Source organism: Notolepis coatsorum (assembly GCF_963971535.1).
Source record: "Notolepis coatsorum genome assembly, chromosome: 1".
NCBI classification, from domain to species: domain Eukaryota; kingdom Metazoa; phylum Chordata; class Actinopteri; order Aulopiformes; family Paralepididae; genus Notolepis; species Notolepis coatsorum.
In genome coordinates, this window is record NC_140165.1 from 297,692,205 (window position 1) to 297,717,985 (window position 25,781).

Genomic DNA, 25,781 nt, shown 5'->3' on the forward strand with positions numbered 1-25,781 from the left:
TCCCCTGGCTTAGCATTCAGTTCTAAAATGAAGAAAGAAGATATACTTTAGGTAAAGCAAGCATTTTTACAACATTGCAGTTAATTGACGTTACATAGCGATAAAAAGTGTGTAGTTTTGGTTTTCGGTCCAACTCCCACTGAAATTAGATTTAACCCTAGGGTTATTTATTACTCTTTGGAACATGTTCCCATGCATTACTAACATATAACCTACATTTTCTTAAATGTTTTATTTTATTTTATTAAATAAATCATTTGAGACTGTTCACTTCAGACCTGAATAATAATGTCAACAAAAGACATGTTTAGCCTATGACTTCACTGTTGACAGTTAATTAGCTCAATTCTAAATTATACCACATCCAGTGACAACACTGAAGAAACATCCACACTTATAGTCCCGATGAGAGACAAGGGGTTGTTTTCCCAGCCCAATAATGACATCAAAACGACCAGGTACGGTATAACCTTACCAGACATTTGCTTCCCAGGTGATAATTCCAGTTTCTGAGTTGGTAGGCCAATATCTTTCCCTTGCTCTTGGGGATTGGCTCTCTGAACAGAGTAAACAAATTTTATTTTTTTCCTGGAAACAGTAGAGTCTATTGAGCTTTTGAATGGCGGCTGAACCAGTGTGCCGGGGTCCGTTTCATCTTGCTTTTGCTCCGTTACAGGGTTGGGTTCCCACCGTTTAGCAGAATCTTTACTGTGGCAAGTTGTGTCCGTAGTGCAAAGCGAAATATCCGACAAACTCATTGGAGTCCACTGAGTGATCCCAACATCGTTATCTTTGCTTTTCGTTTTGCTTCTAGCGCGAGGGGACGAGGACACCTTTAGGTTCTCCTCATCCGTTGTCCGTTCGCATGTTCTCTTACTTGACTCCAGAGGGGCACGGCCATGTTCTTTCGTGGAGACGCTTTGCCTCCTTTTGATTCGATCCTTGGTTCTCACCCTTCGCAAAGCTGAACTACTGTTGCTGAAAAATATGGACAGGACGTTTTCGGCTCCTTCAATGACGCCCGCCACCGTGTCGCGAAGTTCTCCGTCCTCGATGGCGTCTGGCACCGTCTGCCTCCACTCACTCTCACACTGGTTTAATGAAGACTGTGGAGAAGACTGTGGAGAAGACTGTGGAGAAGCATCGGGGGAACGTCTGCATGGAGCAGGTCCATCTTCTGCTGTGGATTTCAGAACAACAGTTAAATTCTGCACACGATGCGGTCCATCAAGGCAATCTTAACTGTAGCAATGTACAATCGCTTCAGTAATATTCAGTTAGGGCTGGGCGATATGGCCAAAAATGATATCATGATAACGATATGACAATGTTATCATATCACTCTATATCGATAATTATCGATATTGTTATAAGTATATAATTTTTTATTTAATAAGCTGCAACGTCCCACATATGGGAAGTTTTTCGGACTTTTTGCAACAGACACTTTGGCGACCCCTAGTGGCTCGGGTGTGCATATTTTGTAATACAATATATATATACGATAGTGACAAAATCCGTTCAGCGGTTCTCGAGTTACATGCCGGTATTTGAGGCTTGTGCAAAGTACACGGTATTGCGCAAAATACCACTCCCGACTCAGGCTGCAGTAGTTCCGTCAATCTAGATCCAATCTCAAAAATGATTGTGGATCGTTGTAGCCAATGAGTGTGGCTTCCAATGTTACCCCATGTGGGGATGTGTGAATCAGGGATCTAGGTGAACAACTAAATTCTTTAACAGGAAGCCAAATTAATTGAAGTCTATGAGAAAACTGAGTTTTTCTTTGTACACAGTTGACCAAAATCACTCCTAATAACTCATTTCTGAATGGATCTTTATGAAATATGGATATGTACTACACAAGGCTTCAGGCTATGGCTCCGACTGGATTAGTAAGCCATACCACCTTCTGGGGAAATACTACCTCTGGACTACTAAAGAAAAACTTGAGTAACAAGTTTTTTTACAACTCAAGTTCAGACCTATGTTACTCTATTACGTTAGCACTAAAAGTGAATTATTTTTCTGGAATCAGAAACTTCAGAATGTCACCTTGCATGTGCTATAAGTATAAAGTATGTTGTTTTGGTTTGCAAAAAAAGTATGCAGTCCTAAAAAACGAAAGAAAATGGCCAGGAGACTCATTGCAGGTTAACAGGTTTTAAACAACAGATGTATGTTTATTTTGCAGCAATTCTTTGTCGTTGCCGCCATCTTTAGTGTTACAGCCCCTCACACTCCAGTTCTCAGGCTGCAGCTGTTTTGAAAGCGAAAGTAAACAAGCTTCTCTGCTGGTTGTGGCTCCAGGGGAGTTAATAGTTCTGGCTCTGCTAGTTTCTTTTTTTTCTTTTTATTATCTACTTTTTCGCCCCCCTTTTTTCCATATTTTTCTCCCATCCCAATTTAGTCGTTATGCCAATTCCCTTCCTGGTCGTTGCGCGCTTTTGCCCCCTACTGTCGGCCTGGGGAGGGAGAAGACTACCACATGTCTTCCTCTGATACATGTGGAGTCAGCCAGCCGCTTCTTTTCACGTGACAGCGAGGACTCTCACTGGGGGAGTGTAACGCATGGGAGGATCACACTATCTCCCCCAGATCCCTTCCCTGCTGAACAGGCGCCCTGACCAACCAGTAGGAGTCGCTGTTTACAACATATCTGAGGACTTGACATGGACCACACACATTGACAGTGTTGTGAAGAAGGCACGACAACGCCTCTACTTCCTCAGGCGCCTAAGGAAGTTCCAAGTCAGTCAGAAGATCCTTAAGAACTTCTACTCATGTACAATAGAGAGCATCCTGACTGGCAACATCACCTCCTGGTTTGGGAATAGCACTGCACAAGACAGAAGCAGACTACAGAGAGTGACACGTTCAGCCGAACGCACAATTGGAGGGGGGCTTCCCACCCTCCAGAACATTTACAACAAGCGGTGCAGGGGTAAGGCTAAGAGAATCATCAAGGACTCCAGCCACCCAAACAACTGCCTCTTTGAACTGCTGCGGTCAGGCAAGCGATACCGGAGTCTCAAGGCGAGCACAGAATTGTACCTCATCCCATTTCTGCTTTGCACTATATAGTATTGTATATTAGTATATTGCATAGTATATTGTATATTGTATGGTAACTCAGTTACTTCTAGTCTGCATCGAACATTGTACATATGTCTATACTGAACACTGGGACCTCTATTTTTACTTCTTTTTACATGCTACTTTATTTTAATTCATACTTATCTTGTCTAGCACAGTCTCTGGAGCATAACAGTAAGAAGCATTTTGTATAAAAGTATTCTGTACTTCTGTATGACAACTATTAAAGAAACTTGAAACTTGAACTTGAACAACGACCAGGATACATACCCCACCGGCTTCCCACCCGCTAACACTGCCAATTGTGTTAGTAGGGACGACTGACCAAGCCGGAGGTACCGCTGACAGCTGGATTCGATCCCAGAGTCTCTGCGGTGGTAAGCAAGCGCTTAGTCTGCTGCGCTACCCAGCCGCCCCTGCTAGTTTATTTTCTATCTTTTGGCGCTTTTTTGGTGGACAAACTAGCTCTGCTAGCACACATAGCCTACTGTGTGGTTTCAAACTGTATTTTAAATTAGAAAGCAAACAAAATAAATGGACAAGAGAAAAAGAAATCTCAATTTGGTCAGTATTGTCATTTGGACAAGCAAAGCCATTACTTTAAGTTGCAGGCAAGAAAGACAAGTCTGTCCACCATCTCTGGTTTTAAAACTGCCCTGTTGCAGGTCACAAAAAATAAGTATTGATTTTTTTTTTTATTATCAATCGATATCGATTATTAAAATATATCGCGATAATTATCGTTATCGTTTTATCGCCCAGCCCTGTATTCAGTACAATTTGTACATTTGCATGGGATACAGTTTTACCAAGGTGTCCTGTTGGCTGGTGTGAAAATGGTGTGGCATGTTGAAATAAATAATTATACCACCACGTACACTACCTGGAGCTAAACGACTTGGTCGACATAGACGATAATCGTAACAAGGTACAAATAATGAACTGGATACAGCTACTATGGGTTATAGCCTGGTGCTGTCTGGCATAATATCTACCCTGTTATGGCCTGGTGCTGTCTGGCATAATATCTGATACCCTGTTATAGCCTGGTGCTGTCTGGCATAATATCTGATACTCTGTTATAGCCTGGTGCTGTCTGGCATAATATCTGATACCCTGTTAACTTATAGCCTGGTGCTGTCTGGCATAATATCTGATACCCTGTTAACTTATAGCCTGGTGCTGTCTGGCATAATATCTGATACCCTGTTATAGCCTGGTGCTGTCTGGCATAATATCTGATACTCTGTTATAGCCTGGTGTTGTCTGGCATAATATCTGATACACTGTTATAGCCTGGTGCTGTCTGGCATAATATCTGATACACTGTTATAGCCTGGTGCTGTCTGGCATAATATCTGATGCACTGTTATAGCCTGGTGCTGTCTGGCATAATATCTGATGCACTGTTATAGCCTGGTGCTGTCTGGCATAATATCTGATACACTGTTATAGCCTGGTGCTGTCTGGCATAATATCTGATACACAGCCTGGTGCTGTCTGGCATAATATCTGATACACTGTTATAGCCTGGTGCTGTCTGGCATAATATCTGATACACTGTTATAGCCTGGTGCTGTCTGGCATAATATCTGATGCACTGTTATAGCCTGGTGCTGTCTGGCATAATATCTGATACACTGTTATAGCCTGGTGCTGTCTGGCATAATATCTGATGCACTGTTATAGCCTGGTGCTGTCTGGCATAATATCTGATACACTGTTATAGCCTGGTGCTGTCTGGCATAATATCTGATGCACTGTTATAGCCTGGTGCTGTCTGGCATAATATCTGTTGCACTGTTATAGCCCGGTGCTGCCTGGCACAATATCCGATACCTGCGTCAGTGCATCCTGAGTAAGGATGATTCACATGGGATTAAAGGAGTGGATTAAAGACACTGATGGTCTCAATAGGGAAGACTGTAGTGCCATGCATATGACCAGGGCCTTAGGTATAATGTACAGAATGAAAGAGCATATAACTTCCTACCTCGTTGAACAGTGGGTTCATCACTCTTTTTCGGCGACTGCACAGCAACTGTATTTGAAAGAGAGGGGAAGAGCTCCCGTACAATCTGACAAAACAAGAAAGAAAACATTCAGTTACAAATCAAAAGTTGCACTCGTGGTAAACATTTTACTGAATTAAATAAAGTGTTTCAACTGAAGGGGAGTAAGGGTACATATACGGTCAAAACAAATGCCACAGTATTCCAGTTGATATGCGGCTATCCCAGCTATTGAAAACAGGATATGCCAAGAAAATGGAAAACTACAGTATCCTAGAGAATATCAAAATATCAATTTGCGTATAAAAGTACAGACTGTAAAAGTTACTTACAATAACATGATTGTCTGCAGTCGGGCTCACTGGGCAGGCACGGTCCTCAGTTTTAGCTGTGAAAGTGGCAAAGCAGACCTATCCTTTAATAGAATACCAACAGCTTAATAAATAATCAATTGGTCCAGTTCACAAGAGGAGTTAGAGAAAATGGTATGTGCTCACGCAAAATAACAGTGGGCGACATGGCTGGTGGAGTATTCATCGAACTGGTCCATGAAAAATCAGGGTTAATTTGTGCACCAAGACTTTCAGATATGCGGTGAGCAAAGGCAGCCTGTAACGTTCAGACAAAATAAACGGCAGCATTAGCAGAGACAACTTTACAGTCATAATGTACATACAGCAATAATGCATACTTCACATTCAAGTACTACAGTACAACCACGCTCTTCCATGCTGAGCTCACAAAAACAATATTCTGTCAGAAAAAGAATACACTTACTGCACATCTTTTGGGGGTAGCAAGCAACTCTGTACAGATGATAAAACCAAATAAATCAACCGGCAAATATGAAAAGTTTAAATAACGTAGTAAGAGAAATAACTCATAGGGACAGATTTCTAGCTTACCAAAACTGTCTTGAGGGTTTATGCCTTCATATGGTTTGGTGATTGACACGCTGAAAAGAAGAGTCATAAAAGAGATGACATTAAGAAGTTCCTACAACCATCTTCCGTGACACTGGCTTGTTGCACACACATCCATTTAAACATTCACCTTTAACATTCACTTTGGACACTAAACACTTAACACTACACGATATATTTGATCTATTCATTACAAAAGAAATATGCACTACCTCTCTACCTAATTTTAGCATTTTGCTTGCATTTAAATGTACTTTAGTTTTGTATATTGTATACTTTGTATAGTATTTAGTCTGGTGGTTTTATTATTTTACTTGTCTTCTTACTGTATGAAGCACATTCTTAGGAGGCTCATACAGAACCAAACATTTCACTGTAATGTACATGTACCTTATACGTGACAAAAAATATATATATAGAAACTTGAAACTTTGCAGCACATAAACACTGAATTTTGGAACTTTTTGGTAAATTGGAACTAATCTTTTCTCTCAGACAGCAAAACCCAAGACGTGGTGCACTCACCGGCCTGTAGATGTCCCAAACAAACACGGGCTTGTATCTGTCCATGGCAGCATCTCCTTCTCTGGAAAGCACAGTGGGAAACATTATTCCACTCGAACACAATTAATCTCATCCGGAAACACGGACATTCAGAAGGATGTTTGAGTTAGTCCCTTTTAAAAAAAGGTCTCCAGGTCAGCCACATTCAAATTTACTACAAAATGGGTTTTCTGAGCCGACCATATTCACTTGGTGACCATTTTGCTCTTACTGCATGTCTTGCTCAGGTTGGGATTTCTTTCCCAAGGTGGGAACAGGGTGGAAAGAAACCCCAACCTGAGCATGCCATGAGCAAAATGGTCACTGTGTGAATGAATATGGTCAATTAAGTTGGAAATCAAATGACATAATTGCACAAACTGTTTTGAAGTTAGTTAAGGTTGGCTAATGTCACCTCTTTCAGGGGAGAAGAGTTCCTCGTCCTCTGTTTGAGGCGACTCCTCTCTACCGTGTCTGAAGATATTTGGGGTTGAGGAAAGCTGACTGTACAGTGCTTGTTTTTCAAATGGCATTTTGAAAGATCCATCTCGGTTAGTAGTGTCACAGGCATCTTCCTCAGTGCCCTTCCCATCTTCAGCGGAAGCATTGAATGTCAGGTCATCAAACCAGTTTGGGTTCAGTAGTTCCAGCTCTGCATTAAAAAAAGGAAGAAATAAGTGACAAAATTAGGTGTATTTAAGGTACATACTAGGTATTTAAACACACAAAATCAGAATGTATATATTAGAATGTATATTATGTTACTCCTGTGGTCAATATATTTGTGTACCGATACATAAACATGTCCATCCCAAAGGCAGAAATCAGAACTAGGACTCAAACCTGTGATATAATTAACAAGTAAAATCTGGAGCTACTCCATAGACAATAATGAAAAGGTAAAACATGTTTTGGCCCTACTTAAAAGGTAGGATCTGTAATGCTGTCAAAACAGTGACCTCTAGGCAAAAGAGCCCCATTTGATATTGCACTTTGTTTACATTTTGTTTTGGTCTGGGGTTGCTACTGGTAACTCCAACCCACACATCAGACCATAACAACCAAGACTAGGGAAGACTAGTTGAGCCAGAACCGGCCATGACACTCACTCATGCAAACAACAAAAGGGGATGTCAGCCAGTTATGGATATTGGCTATTGTAGACCGGCCCACCGGGTGGAACACCAAGGGGGGAACTTTTGCCTAGAGATTGCAGTTTGGCTGCATTACAGATTATACCTTTAACGGCAGGGTTTATGCTCAAATTAGGTTAAATTGTGGAAGTTAGATCAGAAAAGTTTCCTGTGGGTGCTGTCAACTTTACCATCTTTCCCAATTTATTAAAGGGGAACACCACCCAAATTAAGAATTCCAATATTTTATTTCCATAGCCATATTTGTAAACATGAGCTACTAAATCCCAAAGCCAGAAACCAAAGAAAATGTACCCATACTAGAACATTCCCCTGGCTGTTCATTGACATCAATAACAAATTTCCCAATCAATCATCTATGGAGCAGCTTAATGACTTCACAAATTTGAGTTTTAGCACTCTAGTTCATGTGAGTTTTTAGCATTCTAGTTCATGAGAGTTTTTAGCACTCATATTTCTGGACTGTCTTAGAGTAGAGTAGACCATAGGAATAACATGTACAGTATGGTTTCTTAAATTGAGTGTAGTTCCTCTTCAAATGTAAACACAGTACTAGTACTAACCATAAAAGAGTGTTAGCTTAGTTAAGCCTTAACTCAACCGATCAGAACCTACCATCCCAGGTGTCATCTCTGAATGTGTCAAACATGCTTCTTCTGTTTGAAGGCGAATCCATCAAACCATCTCTGACGTTATGTAATGGCGTTTCACCTGCAACACAAATTCCAAACTATAATCTAACGTTGATGAATGAATGAAAACTTAAGGGGATGCAGACCAGAGAAAGACGTTTGTCTTGTTTACATCAGGGTCCCCCATTTTCAATTCATAGTGCACGTTAACGTTACATTATTATATTTATATGACCTGCAACGACAACATTTTATTATTCAGATGAATGCCGAAAGCTGGTTTTAACTTAAGCAGAGGTTGTCAAGGTTGTCAGTGCTGACTCCTTACCTCAAACGTTAGCTCCAAAATATCATCCGCAATCGTTGCCTCACGGAACGTAAATTAGCTAGCGACATGGTAAACAGTAACGTTAAACAAACACTGTCAGTCTGGTTAGGACACACGTTCAACTGACAGATATGAGTTTGTCCCGTTTTCGTAGTTGGAAATGCACAACAATACAAACGCAACGCTTGTTTACTTGGACCAGACAAAACTTTCGGACACAGATTTTTATATTTAGCGCGTGAATGTAGTTCCACTTCCGGCCTCCTCGTATAGCTTCACAATAAAGGTCATAATACTTATTCCTTGAGGATATGGATGAATGAATGAAAACTTTATTTAACAGATTGCAGAATGGTACAATACAGTACGGCTCAAATTCAATACACACAATTGTTAAGAGGATGCAGACCAGAGAAAGACGTTTGTCTTGTTTACATCAGGGTCCCCCATTTTCAATTCATAGTGACATTTATGACATACACAACATACACTACACGACCAAGGTACCCATGTACATGTCAAAATACTTCCCAAAGGTCAGTGAATACCACAATCACAACACCAGAGGGAGCTCCACAAATCATGTAAAACCCAGATTCGGCTCAAACAAGGGACTAAACACATTTCGCAATTATGCCACAAGAATGTGGAACGCCCTACCCAAAGCTGTAAAGGAATGTGAATCACTACCCACCTTCAAAAACACTCTCAAAGAACACCTACGGGAGACTGCAATTCAAAACTGGCCCCTACAAATGTCCTAACCCAGTTGTACAATAAAGACCAAGCATGGCTTTGTCAGTATTCCAATGTACCCAACCCCCCCCCCCCCCCCCACCTCCAATGTACAGCCCCACCCAACCCCACCCCACCTACCCAACCTCCTCCAATGTACAGTTTCTATATCAAATGTAGGTCAGTATTCCAATGTACAGTGTGTCCCCCCCTACCCAACCCCCCCCCCCCCCCCCCCCACCTCCAATGTACAGCCCCACCCCATACCCAACCTCCCCCAATGCACAGTTTCTATGTCAAATGTATATACACTCTTTTTCTGGATTTTTTTAGTATCACAAACAGTACTGTATTTGAAAATCTGGTATGTCATAAATGTATAGATGTAGCAGTACTGTCTATCTGTATGTCGTGTGTGTCATATAATGAATTGAAAATGGAGGACCCTGATGGAAACAAGACGAAAGTCTTTCTCAGGTCTGCATCCCCTTAACAATTGTATGTATTGAGCTGTACTGTACTGTACCCATTCTGCAATCTGTTAATACACTTTTCAATCAATCAATCAATCAATCAATCATGACATTATGACATTTAATGGGATAATCGAGCAAACATGCTGAAGTGTGTAACCAAAGATTGAAAGGTCTGGTATTACATGAAAACATAAACATCAACAGCACTATACCTTACCCCGAATTAAAAGGATAGGAGCAAAGGAGAATTCAGAATTACAGTTAAATCATGTGTTTTTGACTGATATCTTGTCATACAGTAGGTGTATAGGCAATCTATATTATATAGCATTACATCCTATGAACATCATTTCCAATTTCATGGATTCAAAACATGTAGCTAGATATATCTTTTTTTGTACAGCCCTGTCCTATATTATATTAAATTGTAATTTAATTCAAATGTAGTTATATATTATATAACTAACTATACTACATACTAACTATATATCTAATTTAGAATATATATTAGTTTATATATTCCATTTTAATTGACTCATACTTGCTTAGTAAGTGTGTTTGATATTGTCTGTTAGTGTTGATGTACCTCGTTCCCAGTTTTATCTCTGTGAGATAAAGCCTGGTAAAGAACTACTGCCGAAAGTGTCTGTGGGGTAGAATTTCCGGTGTATGTTCTTCCCCTGGAAGCTGCCTCCGAACGGACCAAACTTTTCCCCAATCCTGTCGGCAAACAAGCTAGAACGTCCCAGGTCATGTAGTAAATTCTTCAGGCAAAGCCGTTGCAGTGGCTTAAACGAGGAAATATTGTGCACTTCACACGTTTCTATAATTGTTTTTTCGAAACCGGAAAGCCTGTAGCCTGTACTTCCGTTTAGACATTTTAGGAGGCATATCTTTACCAGCCTAGTGTTGATGCACCAAATTACCAAGACAAATTCCTTGTACAGTATGTGCAAGCTTACTTGGCAATAAAGACTGACTGAAAGACTTTCTGATTCTGATGCATTCATTAATACAAAGTGAGCCTTCAAAATAGGGACATTTATCCAATTGTGTGGTGGAAAAAACAACAGTAGTCTGCCCCCTCAAAATGTGTATAGGGTTATATATTTGTGTGGCTAAGGGAAAACATAAACATTGGCAACCATGCAAGGTGCCAACCTGCTAATCGGGAGCAGTTAGGGGTTAAGTGTCTTGCTCAAGGACACTTCGACATGCTGCCCGGGAGGAGTGGGAATCAAACCGGGAACCTCCGGATTAACCAGACGACTGCTCTACTTCCCAAGCCACTGTCACACAATATATAAGATATGCATCTGTATCATTCAGTCATACAAACACAGAGCAAGAGCACAGATGTTCCACTTTCAGATGGCTGAGAAAGCTAACACCCCCCCCCCCCTTGAAATATGGGTGTAATGTTGAATAAGTGAGGGGAATGTATTAGATATGCTTGTCATTGTAGGTGTAAGAGTCTTCCGTCCCACCTACAAGAGCAGGCATGGTCTAAAACCATGCCTGCTCTAGTTCATTGCTGGGTTAAGTACTTATATTCTATTCACATATATGCTTACTACAGGTATCTATTATATTCACATGCTTACTACATGTATTGCTATGTCCGCCCATCACAAACACGCAAACTGTCTAACGCCTGTCCCCGTCTCTCTGAGTGGATGTCTCGTGGTGATGGCCAAGGTGGTGGATGTCCCGTGGTGATGGCCAAGATGATGCGATCCTCTCTACGTCCCCCCCCATACTTCAAATGGATCAGAACGGAATACATACTCATGTGCAAATGGAATATGACTGATATTTTGAGCTCTGAGCGTTGACATTTAGCCTTTATCCTATTTCCATACTAGCACTGTTCTTATACCCCAGTTGCTATTGAATGTACATGTTTGTGTTTTATTAGACGTATATGTACATACATACCAACTATTTAGCCTGTTTTATTCTCCACCCATCGATCATCCATAGCAACACTACTATCACCGACATCCAAGAAGGGGGATCCCCCCTTGACCGGCCCTTCTAATGTTTCTCACCTTCACATTGCATGTGGTGCTTTTTTCCTATTGCTAGGTTTTTAGTGAGTTTTTCCTTACCTTCGCTGGGGTATGTCTGGGAGTGTTGCATTTATTTATTTAACATTTATTTTGGATTTCTTGTTTTTTATTTATTGTGATGTTTCTTCTTGACTTGTAAAGAAGACTTGTCCGGCCCATGGGGACTACACATTTGATTTGATGTAATAATGTTACAATCTGCCTTTTTTCTTTTTTTAAAGAAATTCACAATAAGATAATTAATAATTAGGCTATAACATTGGCACAAACCATTGATTCATTAATACATTAGAAACAAGTGATAATGATTATATTCTTTACAATTCAGACATTTTGGAAATGCATATGCATAATGGCATATATTATGTAAGGTATGAACATTTTATTTTTTTTACTCTGGGTAGGGCTATTGCCTTGTTAAGATTCATTCTGACAAGATTTATTGTAAATAGCCATTTCAGTATAAATAACCATTTCATTACAGGAAACTCTTGATTTTGACAGACTTCTTACTTCAGAGCCTCTTTATGTAGGCTATAACACATAGTTAGTAGAAAAGACTCACGCACATCCCAAGTATAGTCACGGGTGCTAGACTCAAAATTGATCTGTAATGTTGTGGAAAAAAAGTCTGCACACCGTCTGTAGTGTTCCCAAGTTTTAATATACTTGAACATACTTGTGTTCAAGTATATTAAAACTTGGGAACACTACAGACGGTGTGCAGACTTTTTCCCCACAACATTACATATAACACATAGTTGACATAAATTATAACCGAAGCTATAAACCGCAGTTATCAAATGTAATTTTTTATTCTTTATTCTTACAGAAGTGTACAGACAACCAAAGTACAGTTCATTGCAAAGGCAGAAGTATTTACAAGGTGAAAAGCTACATCAAAAGTTCCTACACGGGAGCTTTACAAATATGTATTTCCTTCTATACGCAAGTCAAGTTCTAAATTAAAAACATAAAAATACAATCTTATAAGCATGAGCAAAGCCCCCATTGCACTATGTACAGAGTTTTCAGTTAAAATACTTTATTATATTATATATTCATAAATATTACTATTACACATTTTTTTATACATAGAATTTGCATGCTTGGCAGTTTTAACAGATGGAACAAAACATTTGTTTTCAATCTATAAAACTAGTCAGTTAAAAGCATGTTTATCTTATGTAGATAATATAAATAATTATCCTATTTGCTAATAGCTACACAGTAGGAAGGTACAGTAAGATATTTTTAAGCAACAGATAACCTACACAGCGGCATCTAGATATGAGACAGTACAGTAGATTTGCAGCATATCAAAGTAGCTGAGCGTGTACAATATGGACCTCTCTCAAACCCGCCCTCTTTTCCTCGATCCTCCAATCACAACTGTTGCTTTCCTCGGGAAGCGACGCTTGCGGACCGGAGGATCGAGAAAAGAGGGCGGGGTTTGAGACAGGTCAATTATGCTGAGCAATGTCCGTCATTTTGTCCATGGTTGTCAGGTTTGAGTAAAGCACACACACACAAAACGCACGCGCAAGCGCACACACACACACACACACACACACACACACACACACACGCACACTCACACACTACTTTAACCCAGCAATACACATCATTATACCTGTACTAAGAATTTTCATTTTCACTTTTCATTTCAAAGCTCTGAATTTCACACATTCATTCATCACCATGATACAGTAAAAGTCTCTCACCTCTGTGTGAAGCATTGCACATTTTCCCTTAACAATTAGAACAACATGTAATTGAAGGAGAATAACTTAACTTTGGTACGTCGTTTATTAACCGTGAAAGTCATTGACCTCAGTAGCAAGTGGCCACTTTGTGACATTATCCGTTATTATTAGTGCAATAAAAAGCCCAAAAGTTCCTTTGCGACGGCAAAGCCTCACGTCTGCCTCACTCGCTCCCATCAGTATTGCTGCACATCTGAAGATCTAAACTGTATGACATTCTGACGTTTCTCTTCTTCATTCCGAGCCGGGGGGACGGGAAGTAAAGTTTTTCTCAGGGACGGGAAGTAACGTTTTCTCGGGGACAGAAAGAGAAGACAGGAACGAAGGCTGAGCCTGAGGACAGGCTACTGAACAAGGAAAGGGGACCAGAGGCTGCACGTTGGATATCAAAGACTTGAGCCTGAGACGCTGGAGTCGGGGAGGAAGGTCGTGATGGCCCGGTAGCCCTTAGCGCGTCTGATCATGTCCCGGATCTCTCCGTTGAGCTCCATCAGCTTCACACAGATCTCTGTGAGGTCCTGCTTTGAGCCCACCAGAGCAAAGGTTCCCGTCTGGCCCAGGGTTTGATGTCTGAAGAAGATGTTCAGTAATGTCTGCACCTCGTCTTCAGACCGACTGCCAAAGATGTCATGGGGCCACATTCTCCTGCACAGATATATTTTTATTATTATTATCATTTCATGTTAAGATTGAGGCAGTGCAACATGTGACGGCATACACTCATGTTAAATATCCAGAGACATAACATTGCTTCTCTCTTTCTTACCTGCACTCGCGAATGTGGCGGATGGCTGCGGTGAAGTCGTTGTTCTTCAGAGCCTCCAGGATGGCCTGCACGGCAGCCTCAGAGGAACTCAAAGTGGGCTCAAGGCAGGAACCCTCCGGGGCAGCCAGGTCCTCGCTGCTCACTGATATGGCCGCAAACCTCAGGCTGCCCTTCAGGTCGTTCAGCTCTTTGGACATGTTCGTCAACTGATGGTTCGAGAGAGATTCATGTTGTTATTGATTAGCTGATTAACTAGCTGCACCTCACCCTTAATGTGTGTGTATGTATATATATATATATATATATATATATATATATATATATATATATATATATATATATATATATATATATATATATATATATATATATATTAGGGCTGTCAGTTTATCGCGTTAATTAGATTAATTAATTACACAGCAAATTATCGCGTTATGAAAATTAACTCAAAATTAATTACAATTTTTTTTTAAATAATTTTCTTTTATCTCATTCATTCCATAAGAACGTAGAATACACATTACAGACTTTTTTTTATATGGTCCATTTGCATGTTCTTGGTATCTGATTCTAGGGACATATATGGATCTCAGGGAATGTATTCCCAGTGTCAGAAATACTGTGTCTGTTACTAGGCTTGAGTAAATTGTAATGAACCAAATGAGAATATCAATAAAAATTTTTTTTATCTTTGACTGTGAATAACACTATGCTCAAATTGACCAGACCTGAAAAATCTAAGCAAATTAATAGATGGAAGATGATTAAACAGAAGGTTTTGTAGATACAGTACTGAATTCTGCCATCCGGACACATGCAATTTGAAATATGATTATAGAATATAGAATATCAGGCATAAAATTATGTTATGTTAGGTTATGCGATTAAAATGCGATTAATTAGATTAATTAATTACAAATCATGTAATTAATTAGATACATTTTTTTAATCGCCTGACAGCACTAATATATATATATATATATATATATATATATATATATATATATATATATATATATATATATATATATATATATATATATATATATAAACAAAAACAAATAAATATTAAGAATTATTAAGAAAAAATATGTTTATATATATCATTTAGTGTATTTATACATTTCATCTTATGTATATGCACACACACACACACACACACACACACACACACACACACACACACACACACACACACACACACACACACACACACACTGTATATTATATTTATATGATTTTATTTTATCTTACATTTTGACAATATTATATAAATATTAAAACTCTCAATGCACCTACCTCAGGAACAGTGCTTATAGCATGGACCTGTCCAATCAGTTTACAATAGGACTGAAAAAGCAGCAGCAGCTGAAAGTGGAGTTTGTATAGTCGTTGACAGAGCTCCAGTTGCTGAAACACAAGGAGCCAAAGTGGTTGTTAATAACAGCAGGTCGTGGAACTAGAGCAAAGCTTCTACATTCAAGTGCTACTTTGATGAGTAAATCTCCAGACCTGCATTTGGCTGCATCTTTACAGTCAACTAGCGTGAACTTGTGTGAACAAATCAATCCTACTGCGATGCTGCAAAAGACTAACAAAAAGAATACAAACTTGACATTACAGGGGCAGGAAAATCATCCACCACTCAAGTATAATTCACATGTTATTTCTATAACATTCTACAGCTCAGTTTCGATTTGTGATTATGAATAAGTCTCTCATTAAAGGAACACGCCAACATTTTGGGATTACCGTCTTCTCCAGAGAGAGACAAGAAGATAGATACCAGTTTCCTCTCTGTGCGTTCAGTAGAAATCTGGCTGCATGTTAGCCTAGCTTAGCACAATGAATGGAAGCGGACATGGCCGGTTAGCCTAGGCATTGTCCAACTAACACCTCTCCCGAAGGCTAACTGGCCATGTCTGCTTCCATTCATTGTGCTAAGGTAGGCTAACGTGCAGCCAAATGGCTTTCTCCTGAACGCACAGAGAGGAAACTGGTATCTATCTTCTTGTCTCTCTCTCTGGAGAAGACAGTAATCTAATTTCCCAAAATGTTGGCGTGTTCCCCAGAGAGACACACATGACTCTAGTGACGATGTCATCAAGAGACAAATCCTAAAAGCCACTCCATAAGACGGCGAAATATGGGAACACCTGCTAAGACAGTGACACAGAATATCCACGGTGACACTACTGGAATAAAGGCTACGCTGAGAGGAAGACTGAAGAGGAATAAGCCAGTGATAACTTACTGCAAGAGATTCCATTTGCTACAAAGCAAGCATGTTACAAGACGGGAAAGAGGTGAGAGGAAAAGAGAGCATCAGTGGAAGGGCATGCACGCCTTAGCACCTCCATCCACAGAGGGTGGAGGCCGTTAAACAAGTCATGAAATGTCATAAAATGCTTGCATTTTATCGACACATGCAAAAGGAGAAAGGGGGAAGGTTGACTTTCGTGTGAATAACTGAAAGTGTGTCAAAGAGTCATTTAAGGGGCACTTCACCAAAACACAATGCTGCTTTATTTTGCACATCATCTCACACACAGTTTTGCACACATTCATTTCGTTTGACAGTTATTGAGAGTGAATGAGTTTGAAGGGACATTGAATCCTGCTACCTTATTATTTAATTGAGCTGTAATTAACACAACTCAAGGATTCAATATGCCAGATTCAGTGTCCCCCGACACTCTACTAACCACCTCGGCCAGTTCTTCGCGCCAGCGGCCATCAGACGCCACAACCGTGGGCATGGACTGCTGCCAGCAGCTGGAGAACTAACAGCTGCAGAACTCGAGAACTATTAGGAATAAGTGTGTCTGACTCTTAACCACCAAAACCTGCACGGACTATAAGGTATATCATGCCAGTTAGGGTACTGAGTCTCACCTGCACTGTTTATTTCTCTCATATTTCTATATTCAGATTTAATTTGCTTGCCTATATTTATGTCTTTCTTCTATTACCCTGCCCATACCTGTACCTCCTCTCCCCCATGCTGCTATGACACCCACATTTCCCCAAGGGGATCAATAAAGGAATAATCTTATCTTATCTTATTACATCACTGGTGGCCACTTTCAATAACTGTCAAACTACATGAATGTGTTTAGAAATTATGTGCAAAATAAATCAGCATTGTTATTTTTTTGGTGAAGTGCCCCTTTAAAAAGCCAAGCAGACTAGCCATTTTGCCTTTCTGTTATCACAAATGCACTCACTTAGGTAGGGTTCTCGTGATATACACCGATATGATCTCACACCACACCAGCTTTCTAAGGGACCATTTTTTCTTTGTGCCAACAGCAGCTTCCCATACTGTAAATACGTTTAGCCTTCGTCGTCAAGTGAGTGTAATTGTTCACTGCCATAACTAATGCAACTAAAGACGGCTTGCTCCCATGCCCCGGCTGAATCGAGAGGAAAAAATGACCACGATGCACGTTGAAATGAGAGAAATGTGACGTGCGGCAGCTCATCGGCTGCCCGGAAGCAGGCAGGTCGAAACTCGAGAAGATCAGATATAGCATAAAGAGAAAAGAAAAGGAATATCACTCACACAACTACAGTTTCACAGAGAAACCGAAAGGCAGGAAGTACAGTACGAGAGGTCACTTGAAACGGAAATGTCAGAACGGTTCAGGTTTTCCAAGAAACAAGAAAACGAGATTAGAAACGCTGTTGAATAATCATACTTTTAGAATCCACGACTATTTTCATAAAATTATATAGCGTTTTTTTGGTTTGCAAAGTGCTAATAGATTCAGTCGCACACGCACACGTGTGTTAGTTAAGCTATGCAAAGTGTTTAGCTATATAGCATTTAAGGTTGTTCTAGTACACATGGTCGCTACGTAACTGCCGTTTTTACCTTTTCTTCCAGCTCGCCCGGTTGAGAAGTTATCACGCCACCCCCGGCGGCCCTGGGGAAGGAGGCCTTACAGCTGCTCAACCACTGGGGGGGCGACAGAATGGCAGTATACTCAGCACAGAGATAACTCCCAATATTATTCACATGGGTGATTTTTTCTTTTACTAGACAGTAAAAAAAAAAAAAAAAACTACTACTCACAGATATGGCCGCCTCCTTTTTGCTGTTGTACGTATCCAGATACTCTTGAAGTTCCAATACGCTGAATTTCATTTTTTCAAGGAGCCCATATGAGATGATCTGTGAAAGGAGAGGGTTTGCTGTGAATGCACCAATATACTGTACCGATATGAAAGTCAAGTCAAAGCCGCAGCAGAAACACGTTGAGCCGGGGCGTCTGGGTAGTGCAGAGGTCTAAGCACTCGCCTACCACCGCAGAGACCTGGGTTAAATTCCCGGTGTCAGCGGTACCTCCGGCCTGGTCGCGTGTAGCCTTTTTACAACGCATCCGCGTTTCCGGCGCTCTGATTGGCCAGCTCATGTGACATGTGCGCCCAATAGCCTGTTTGCCCATTGCGTCGAACAGCCTGCAAACTACCTGGCGTTCTATCGCCATGCTCTAAGACAAACTCTAACCTTAACCAACTTCGAAATTAGTGCCTAAGCTTAACCGGCAAAAGAATTTGCTGTCACGCTCTAAGACAAACTCTAACCGTAACCAACTTCGAAGAGTGCCTAAGCTTAACCAGTGTAGAAACTTGCCGGCGCTCATGTCACATGACCTGGCCAATCAGAGCGCAAAACGGGAACCCGGAAACGGCGTTGTAAAAAGGCTTCAAGCGGCCTGGTCAGACGTCCCTATGAACACAATTGCCAGTGTTCGCGAGTGGGAAGCCGGTGGGGGTATATGAGTCCTGGTCGTTGCAATAGTGATTCCTACTGGTCGGTCCCTGTTTAGCAGGGAGGTTATGCTCTCCCAGTGAAACTCCTCGCAGGTGAAAAGAAGAGGCTGGCGACTCCACATGTATTGGAGGAGGCATGTGGTAGTTCTACACCCTCCCCAGACCGACAGTAGGGGTGGCGCAGCAACCAGGAAAGGGAATTGGCATAATGACAAATGCATTATCCATTCGGTGGATGGGAGAAAAAGGTGAAAAGCCAAAAGATATGTGGAGCTACTCACAGTGTCGGCATCAATGAACAGGGTAGGACACTCTGAGCATGACGTCAGCATCTGAGACGACCTCAAGAACTTTGACCCAATTCCTCTGACTCCGTCACCAAGGTAACTCACAGCCTCGCAGGTCAAGGAGCAAAATTTGTTCTGAATACTCTGCAAAACAAAATAACAAGCAAGCTGAGACGCTGTCCAAGTTGATCACGAACCTACAGACCCTTGGTCTTTCATCTATTTTCAGATTCATTCTGAAGTATTTTCCTTGTCAGCTTTGGGCAGCCAAGTGGATAACATCTGGTTAACGAGTGTCAAGTAGAAAGACTTCTCCCTAAATAATGAGACCTCTTCTGAAAGGCTGTTCCCTCTTATTCCTAACATTAATCAACCAGATAATTAATCCTGTTAAAGGGGAAGTTCTGTATTCTTAAACCTGGACCTTATTTTTCCGTTGTGTGGGCTAAATGAATAATAGAGACAACATTTTTGTAATTGGTCCAGTATTGGGGGAGATTGCTTCAGCCGGCAGCTGCAAAACAGGCTGTAATGTAATCACAATGGGCAAACTTGCACGTCAAAGTATATTCACTAAAATAGCTTTCATTTGACCACTGACAGGCTCAGACTGTTATAATAAGTGTCTGATAACATTGTAAAGGATCAGATAGACCTAATCACAACGGACAAACGTGCACGTCAAAGTATACATTCACTAAAATAGCTTTTATTTATTTATTAAAGTGTCTGACAACATCCCTACAGAGAGAGACTTTTGTGTTTACGCTTCTTCTGGTCTCTGTTTATCCAGTCCACTATTTGCGGCCGGGGGGGGGGGGTTCTCCAGATGTTTACAAAATAAATTGTGTAGGGGAAATAAAATCTATATCAGTATTTTATAATAAGTCCCGGTTTAAAAGTGTGCGGATAGAAAAAGGCCACGTCATGCTACCTGGAACAGCGATGAGAACACGTGGAAGGTATACACGGCGCAGGATCCGTCCGAGTCGGACACCAGCTGGTTGAGGTGAGTGCGCCAGGCCTCCTCCGCGTCGTCACACGCGGCCGGCTGGAAGGCCGCCAGGATGGCGGAGAAGAAGGGGGATGGGGGAGGAGAAGACCGGGACTCTAACGCGTCGTCTCTCTCCTCCTCGGCAAGACTAAAGGGGACCACAGGACACATTGACATGCTATTTAACCCTTTCACTAGTCAAGTCAAGTCAAGAGTTTTATTTGTCACGGCATACAAGCATACAGTGAAATGCGGGTGGTCATTACTATACACTATCACACTACAAAGGGTTAACGCTTTCACTACCACACTACAAAGGGTTAACCCTTTCACTACCACACTACAAAGGATTAATGGTTACACTACCTCACTACAGAAGGTTAACCCTTTCACTACCACACTACAAAGTAGGGCTGGGCGATATGGCCAAAAATTATATCACGATAACGATATGATAATGTTATCATATCACTCAATATCGATAATTATCGATATTGTTATATCGATATAAGTATTAACAACAGATGTATGTTTATTTTGCAGCAATTCTTTGTTGTTGCCGCCATCTTTAGTGTTACATCCCCTCACACTCCAGTTCTCAGGCTGCAGCTGGTTTGAAAGCGAAAGTAAACAGGCTTCTCTGCTGGCTGTGGCTCCAGCGGAGTTGAATAGTTCTGGCTCTTTCTTTTTTTGTATTGAAATATATCACGATAATTATCGTTATTGTTTTATCACCCAGCCCTACTACAAAGGGTTAACGCTTTCACTACCACATTACAGACGGTGAAAGGGTTAACCTTCTATAGCGTGGTAGTGAAAGGTTTACGAAGACATACTATATATTATAGTACAGTAAAATACCACTTCAATAAATTGATTTTGTCAAGCGGTGACCGACTTGGGTGGAAGACATTAGCAAGCGGTCTTATAGTATTGACCCTGACACCCGACCACACAACAGTAGTTAAGTTTAGCTTATAACAGTTTTAAATGTGCGGGTTGAGCCGAGTAGTCGTGTCTACTATACCAGCGGTGGGTTGCCAACTATGGGTCACGATCCAAAGTGGGGTCATGGGTAGGTGACAGTGGGGTCGCGCATTGGCAAGTAATTCTTTTTTAAATAATAATAATAAAATAATAAATAAATGTATTTAATTTTTTTAATGTTCTGGGAACATATTTTGGCTAAATATGCCTCCTTTTATAAATGTGTATTGATAACATAGTGCTGTAATAATAATAATATTCTTTTTTTATTATCTTTTTCCCCCTCCTTTTTTCGGATTTTTCTCCCATCCCACCCTTCCTGGTTGTTGCGCACTTTCCCCTACTGTTGGTCCGAGAGACCGGAGACTGTCACATGCTTTCCTCCTACGCATGTGCAGGCCAGCCTGGCCGCGCAGATTCTCACTGGGAGAGTGTAACGTGTGGGAGGCCGCACTACCTCTCTCCAGATCCTACCCTCGCTGAGTAGGCGCCCCGACCGAACTGTAGGGGTCGCTGTCCACAACGCCCAGGACCCACCCGTCAGCTTTCCCACCCTCTAATACAGCCAATTGTATTAGTGTGAAAGGCCAGCCAAGCTGGTGACAACGGCAGGAGCTGGATTCGAACACGCGAATCCAGCATCTCCGGCGTTGGTGACGAACGCAATCTCCGCTACGCCACCGGACCGCCTCATAATAACAATGTCTAATAAATATGCATGATCAAGTTCAACAACGTGTGCTTTTATTTTGATATTCCTTAATTCCACGTTGAAATTACGCAATACATTAAGTGTGGGGTTGCCAAAAAAGAATCCTATATAAAATGGGGTCGTGGTATAAAAAGTTTGAGAACCCCTGTACTATACCATTCTGTGGTATAGTGCGCAGATGTGAGGGCATACCTGGGTAGACAGCTGTCCAGCTCCAGATCTGCTCTGTAATCAGCCACGTCTCGTGTGAAACTGTCACCGCAGTGAAACTCTGGCGGCAGTTCGCAGATGGAGAGGATGATGTCGTCCTCATGGAGGTTAGTGTCCTCGTCTTCTGTTGACACTTCAGCCTGAGAGAGGGGGGACAGGGACAGACATGCTTCCTCAGTGTCTACGAGGATGTACGTGACACACCTAGTACCCAAGCATTTACAAGTACTGTTGCACACATGCTGTCATTGTCAATATCCACTCCAAAACGTGCTCCCTCTTATGCCATATATTTGATCATTACATAACATGTACAGTGTCAGGGATAAAATGGATACACTAACCTTTCCATGGGGACACTATGGACACTCCGCGTGGTGTGTGTTTTTGTTTTGTTTTTGTCTTTCTCTGTTAAATTTGGTCTAAAGGTTTTCACGAGTGTGCATAAATTGTGTCAATTAAATGTGCTACGAAATGACGTCAAGAGGATCACCGCCATGGTGTGTTGTTGTTGCACACTCGTGTTTTTCGAGACAGGCAATGTGTAAACCTCTTATCAACTTCGCCACATGCCAAGAGTTAATAAATGTTTTTGTTCTTGCTTAAAGCCACCCACAACAGAAGCAGTAGGTATACACATTGCCTTCACAGAGAAAGAGACCATTCATTTAGTTATCTACACCTAAAAATCCCAATTATGCCAGGATGAAGGTGAGGCGCAAACCAGCCCATAATAGCCCAAAGCGTTACGACATGCCGCCCCCCCTGTTGCAGGTTTAGTAGCTCATTCTCTTATAGCATGCAACTACTATAAGCTCTGGAAAGTTCTAGGCCATGCCGTATATCCCAGACAGAATGATATGTAGAAAGGTCACAAGAGAGGTAAAAAAAAAAAAAAAAAAAAAAATTGAAACACAAGAGTCGACCGAAACCCGTAGCGTTCATTTACTCAATCGACATCCACTGTGTTTCACGTGAAAATGGTTAATGTTAGTGAAATGGCTTCTATTTGGCGGCATTAGTGAAGAACTCCAGTATGGAACTGCGGTAGGAATAAGGGTGAGTGGGCCCCAGTATCTCAGACACTCCGAGTCCCCTATTCACCCGCTGCTTCGGGTCCTCGGGCAGCCGGACCTCGAAACCGGGCTTTCTGGCGCTCAGAGGCGGCGGGTCGGCCAAGGACGTGTCAAAGGAGGCGGACAGAGAGTCCGTGTTATTGACCTCCGCGGTGGGAGAGAGGCTGAGGAGCTGCGGAAAGAGACGGAGGACAAATTCATTAGTCATCTAAATATAATTATGCCTTAGTTAAGAAACCTGTTCTTAATGTTTTATCTGGCTAAATAAAGGTTAAATAAATAATAAAAAATAAAAAAAGTTAGTCGCTGAGAGAAGTGGGAAATTAAAATGTAAGGGACAGAGAGTTGGCATACGATAAACACAGGACAAGTTTGAACTTAAAACAGGAAGCCAGATTTAAAGGGGCACTATGTGGTTTTGGAAAATTATTCTATCTTATGTATGTGAGATAACTGTGAACCAAACATAAGCCTAGAATAATTGTGGGCCCTGCCTTTGTAAACGACAGCAATGAAATAGTATATTTTTATACTATTTATTTATTCTAGATTTAAACTGTGTTCCAGGGATTCCTCTGAAGACAGTTAGTTTATTCAGTTATGTCTAAATGATTTAATATATTTAATATATTATAATAAACTACATCTTTAAGTATTGAGGTTGTATATAAAATAATTCAATCCATAATATGCAACATTCACATAAGGAAGCATGGTGGTCAATACTATGCTGACCAATGAGGCTCCTGGCCTGACTGCAAGCACTGAGGGTGGTCCAGAGTGAGTGGGCAATCACTGAGGGTGGTCCAGAGTGAGTGACCAATCACTGACAGTAGAGGAGCAGGGTGAACACATGGACTTTTCACCTCCTGTCTTGGGAAGCTGACGTCAGATTTCTGGGGCAAGAAGCCACTGTATATATAGAGGAGGTATATGTAGAGGATCACTGTGTCTGACTGTGTGTATTAACGGATTTTTGGGTTAAAAGAGGGTTGGGAACTGTGTGTGAAAAGGTGCCACCGAAGATCTCACCACCGTCATTTTTCAATGCAATAAAATAGAAGTGATCCTCCAAAGATGGCGACTGGACTCATAGCAACCAATTCCCAAGCCAGATTCCCCACATATACCTTCACTGGAACTGTATAAGGACCACTAGTTAGGTACTAATACAAAGTTCAATGTTCTTAACTTCCAATTGTACAGCCTGATTTTAAGTGATTCTTTTTCTTCTTCTATGTTTTTAACTTCACCACTGAACATGGGTTAATAATAGACAGTAAATTCACAAGGGTGAACTCACGAGCTGCGAGTGCGAGAGGATCTGACTGACGGTGAGGGAATCTTCCTCAGACGACTCGTCCGAGTCTTGGTGGGTGACCTTTCCAAGGCTGGGCGTGCTGCCAGACAGCTGGCTCTCATCCAGGGGCAGCAGGTCACTCTGGTCCAGGCTGTCCATGGAGCGCCTCCGCACGCCCCAGTTGAAGTTATCCATAGTCTCTCCCTGCAACGAACGGCACAGAGTTGAGCGGCCAGGCACTAGTACAGCTTCTAATACAACACATACGTGTGCGAGCACACACACACACACACACGCGCGCGCTCATACACAAAACCATGCAGTGCAAGGTGGGGGGTCCTTGGGTGAGCTAACCCCCCCTCTCCTCCTCTAGTCAAGCATGGAGGCAATGTGGAACCAGAGACATATCAGAATTGAGAGGAATCAGCTCCTTCTAATTTCCTATTTTGCATCAGGTGGGTTATACAGCGCCCCCCTCAGGAGACTAGAGCCAGTGCAGGTTCCATTCAGCCCAATAGGAGATGCAGAGGTTTTGACCGAATGTGGTTCATTCTTTCCATCCCATAGAATCCCCCTAGCCCTACATGCGTCATCAAAGCGCATGTAGGTGTTTTTATGCTCTGTACCATTATTACTATCTAAACTGTAATAATTGTGGAATATTACTGTAATGAGCTGTATGTGTATGATCCAAGCGTCCTATGATCCTCATAGGACGCATAACAGAAAAAAGCATTCCATGTGAAGGTATTCTGTATTTTTGCATGTCAAATAATAAAGAAACTTGAACTTGAAAACAAGGTCATTATTGGACCTTCTGACAAGCCGAAGGTGCTCCGAACATTCCGACACTAAACTGATGTTTCTCTGTCTTGTTTTGTCTCGATTGTCCCATCCCACTGTATTGTTTTTCATTCTAATTAGTGTATATAC

General features: G+C 41.4%; 2 protein-coding genes across 2 annotated transcripts in view; both read right to left on the reverse strand.

The window, feature by feature from the left end:
- Positions 1-16: 16 nt before the first annotated feature.
- LOC311225312 (uncharacterized protein) lies at positions 17-8,798 on the reverse strand (the record flags this gene model as incomplete). The annotated part of the gene is made up of 9 exons (XM_084310541.1): positions 8,689-8,798; positions 8,344-8,439; positions 6,990-7,226; positions 6,557-6,617; positions 6,014-6,063; positions 5,886-5,914; positions 5,684-5,717; positions 954-1,180; positions 17-22 (listed from the first exon to the last, which is right to left on the reverse strand). Exons 2-9 carry the CDS (start codon positions 8,402-8,404, stop codon positions 17-19), a joined length of 705 nt encoding a protein of 234 aa, XP_084166667.1. The 5' UTR covers positions 8,405-8,439; positions 8,689-8,798.
- Positions 8,799-12,743: 3,945 nt separating this feature from the next.
- The window catches only part of LOC311241826 (protein furry homolog), a 103,110-nt gene continuing 90,072 nt past the window's right edge, over positions 12,744-25,781 (reverse strand). The window contains exons 52-61 of the mRNA XM_084330746.1: positions 24,852-25,052; positions 23,577-23,720; positions 22,455-22,612; positions 20,504-20,711; positions 19,564-19,713; positions 18,582-18,680; positions 18,381-18,464; positions 15,803-15,913; positions 14,504-14,709; positions 12,744-14,382 (exon numbers count right to left, since the gene is read on the reverse strand). Coding sequence (XP_084186872.1) covers positions 14,124-14,382; positions 14,504-14,709; positions 15,803-15,913; positions 18,381-18,464; positions 18,582-18,680; positions 19,564-19,713; positions 20,504-20,711; positions 22,455-22,612; positions 23,577-23,720; positions 24,852-25,052 — 1,620 coding nt within the window. The 3' untranslated portion in view covers positions 12,744-14,123. The remainder of the gene's footprint in view (positions 14,383-14,503; positions 14,710-15,802; positions 15,914-18,380; positions 18,465-18,581; positions 18,681-19,563; positions 19,714-20,503; positions 20,712-22,454; positions 22,613-23,576; positions 23,721-24,851; positions 25,053-25,781) is intronic.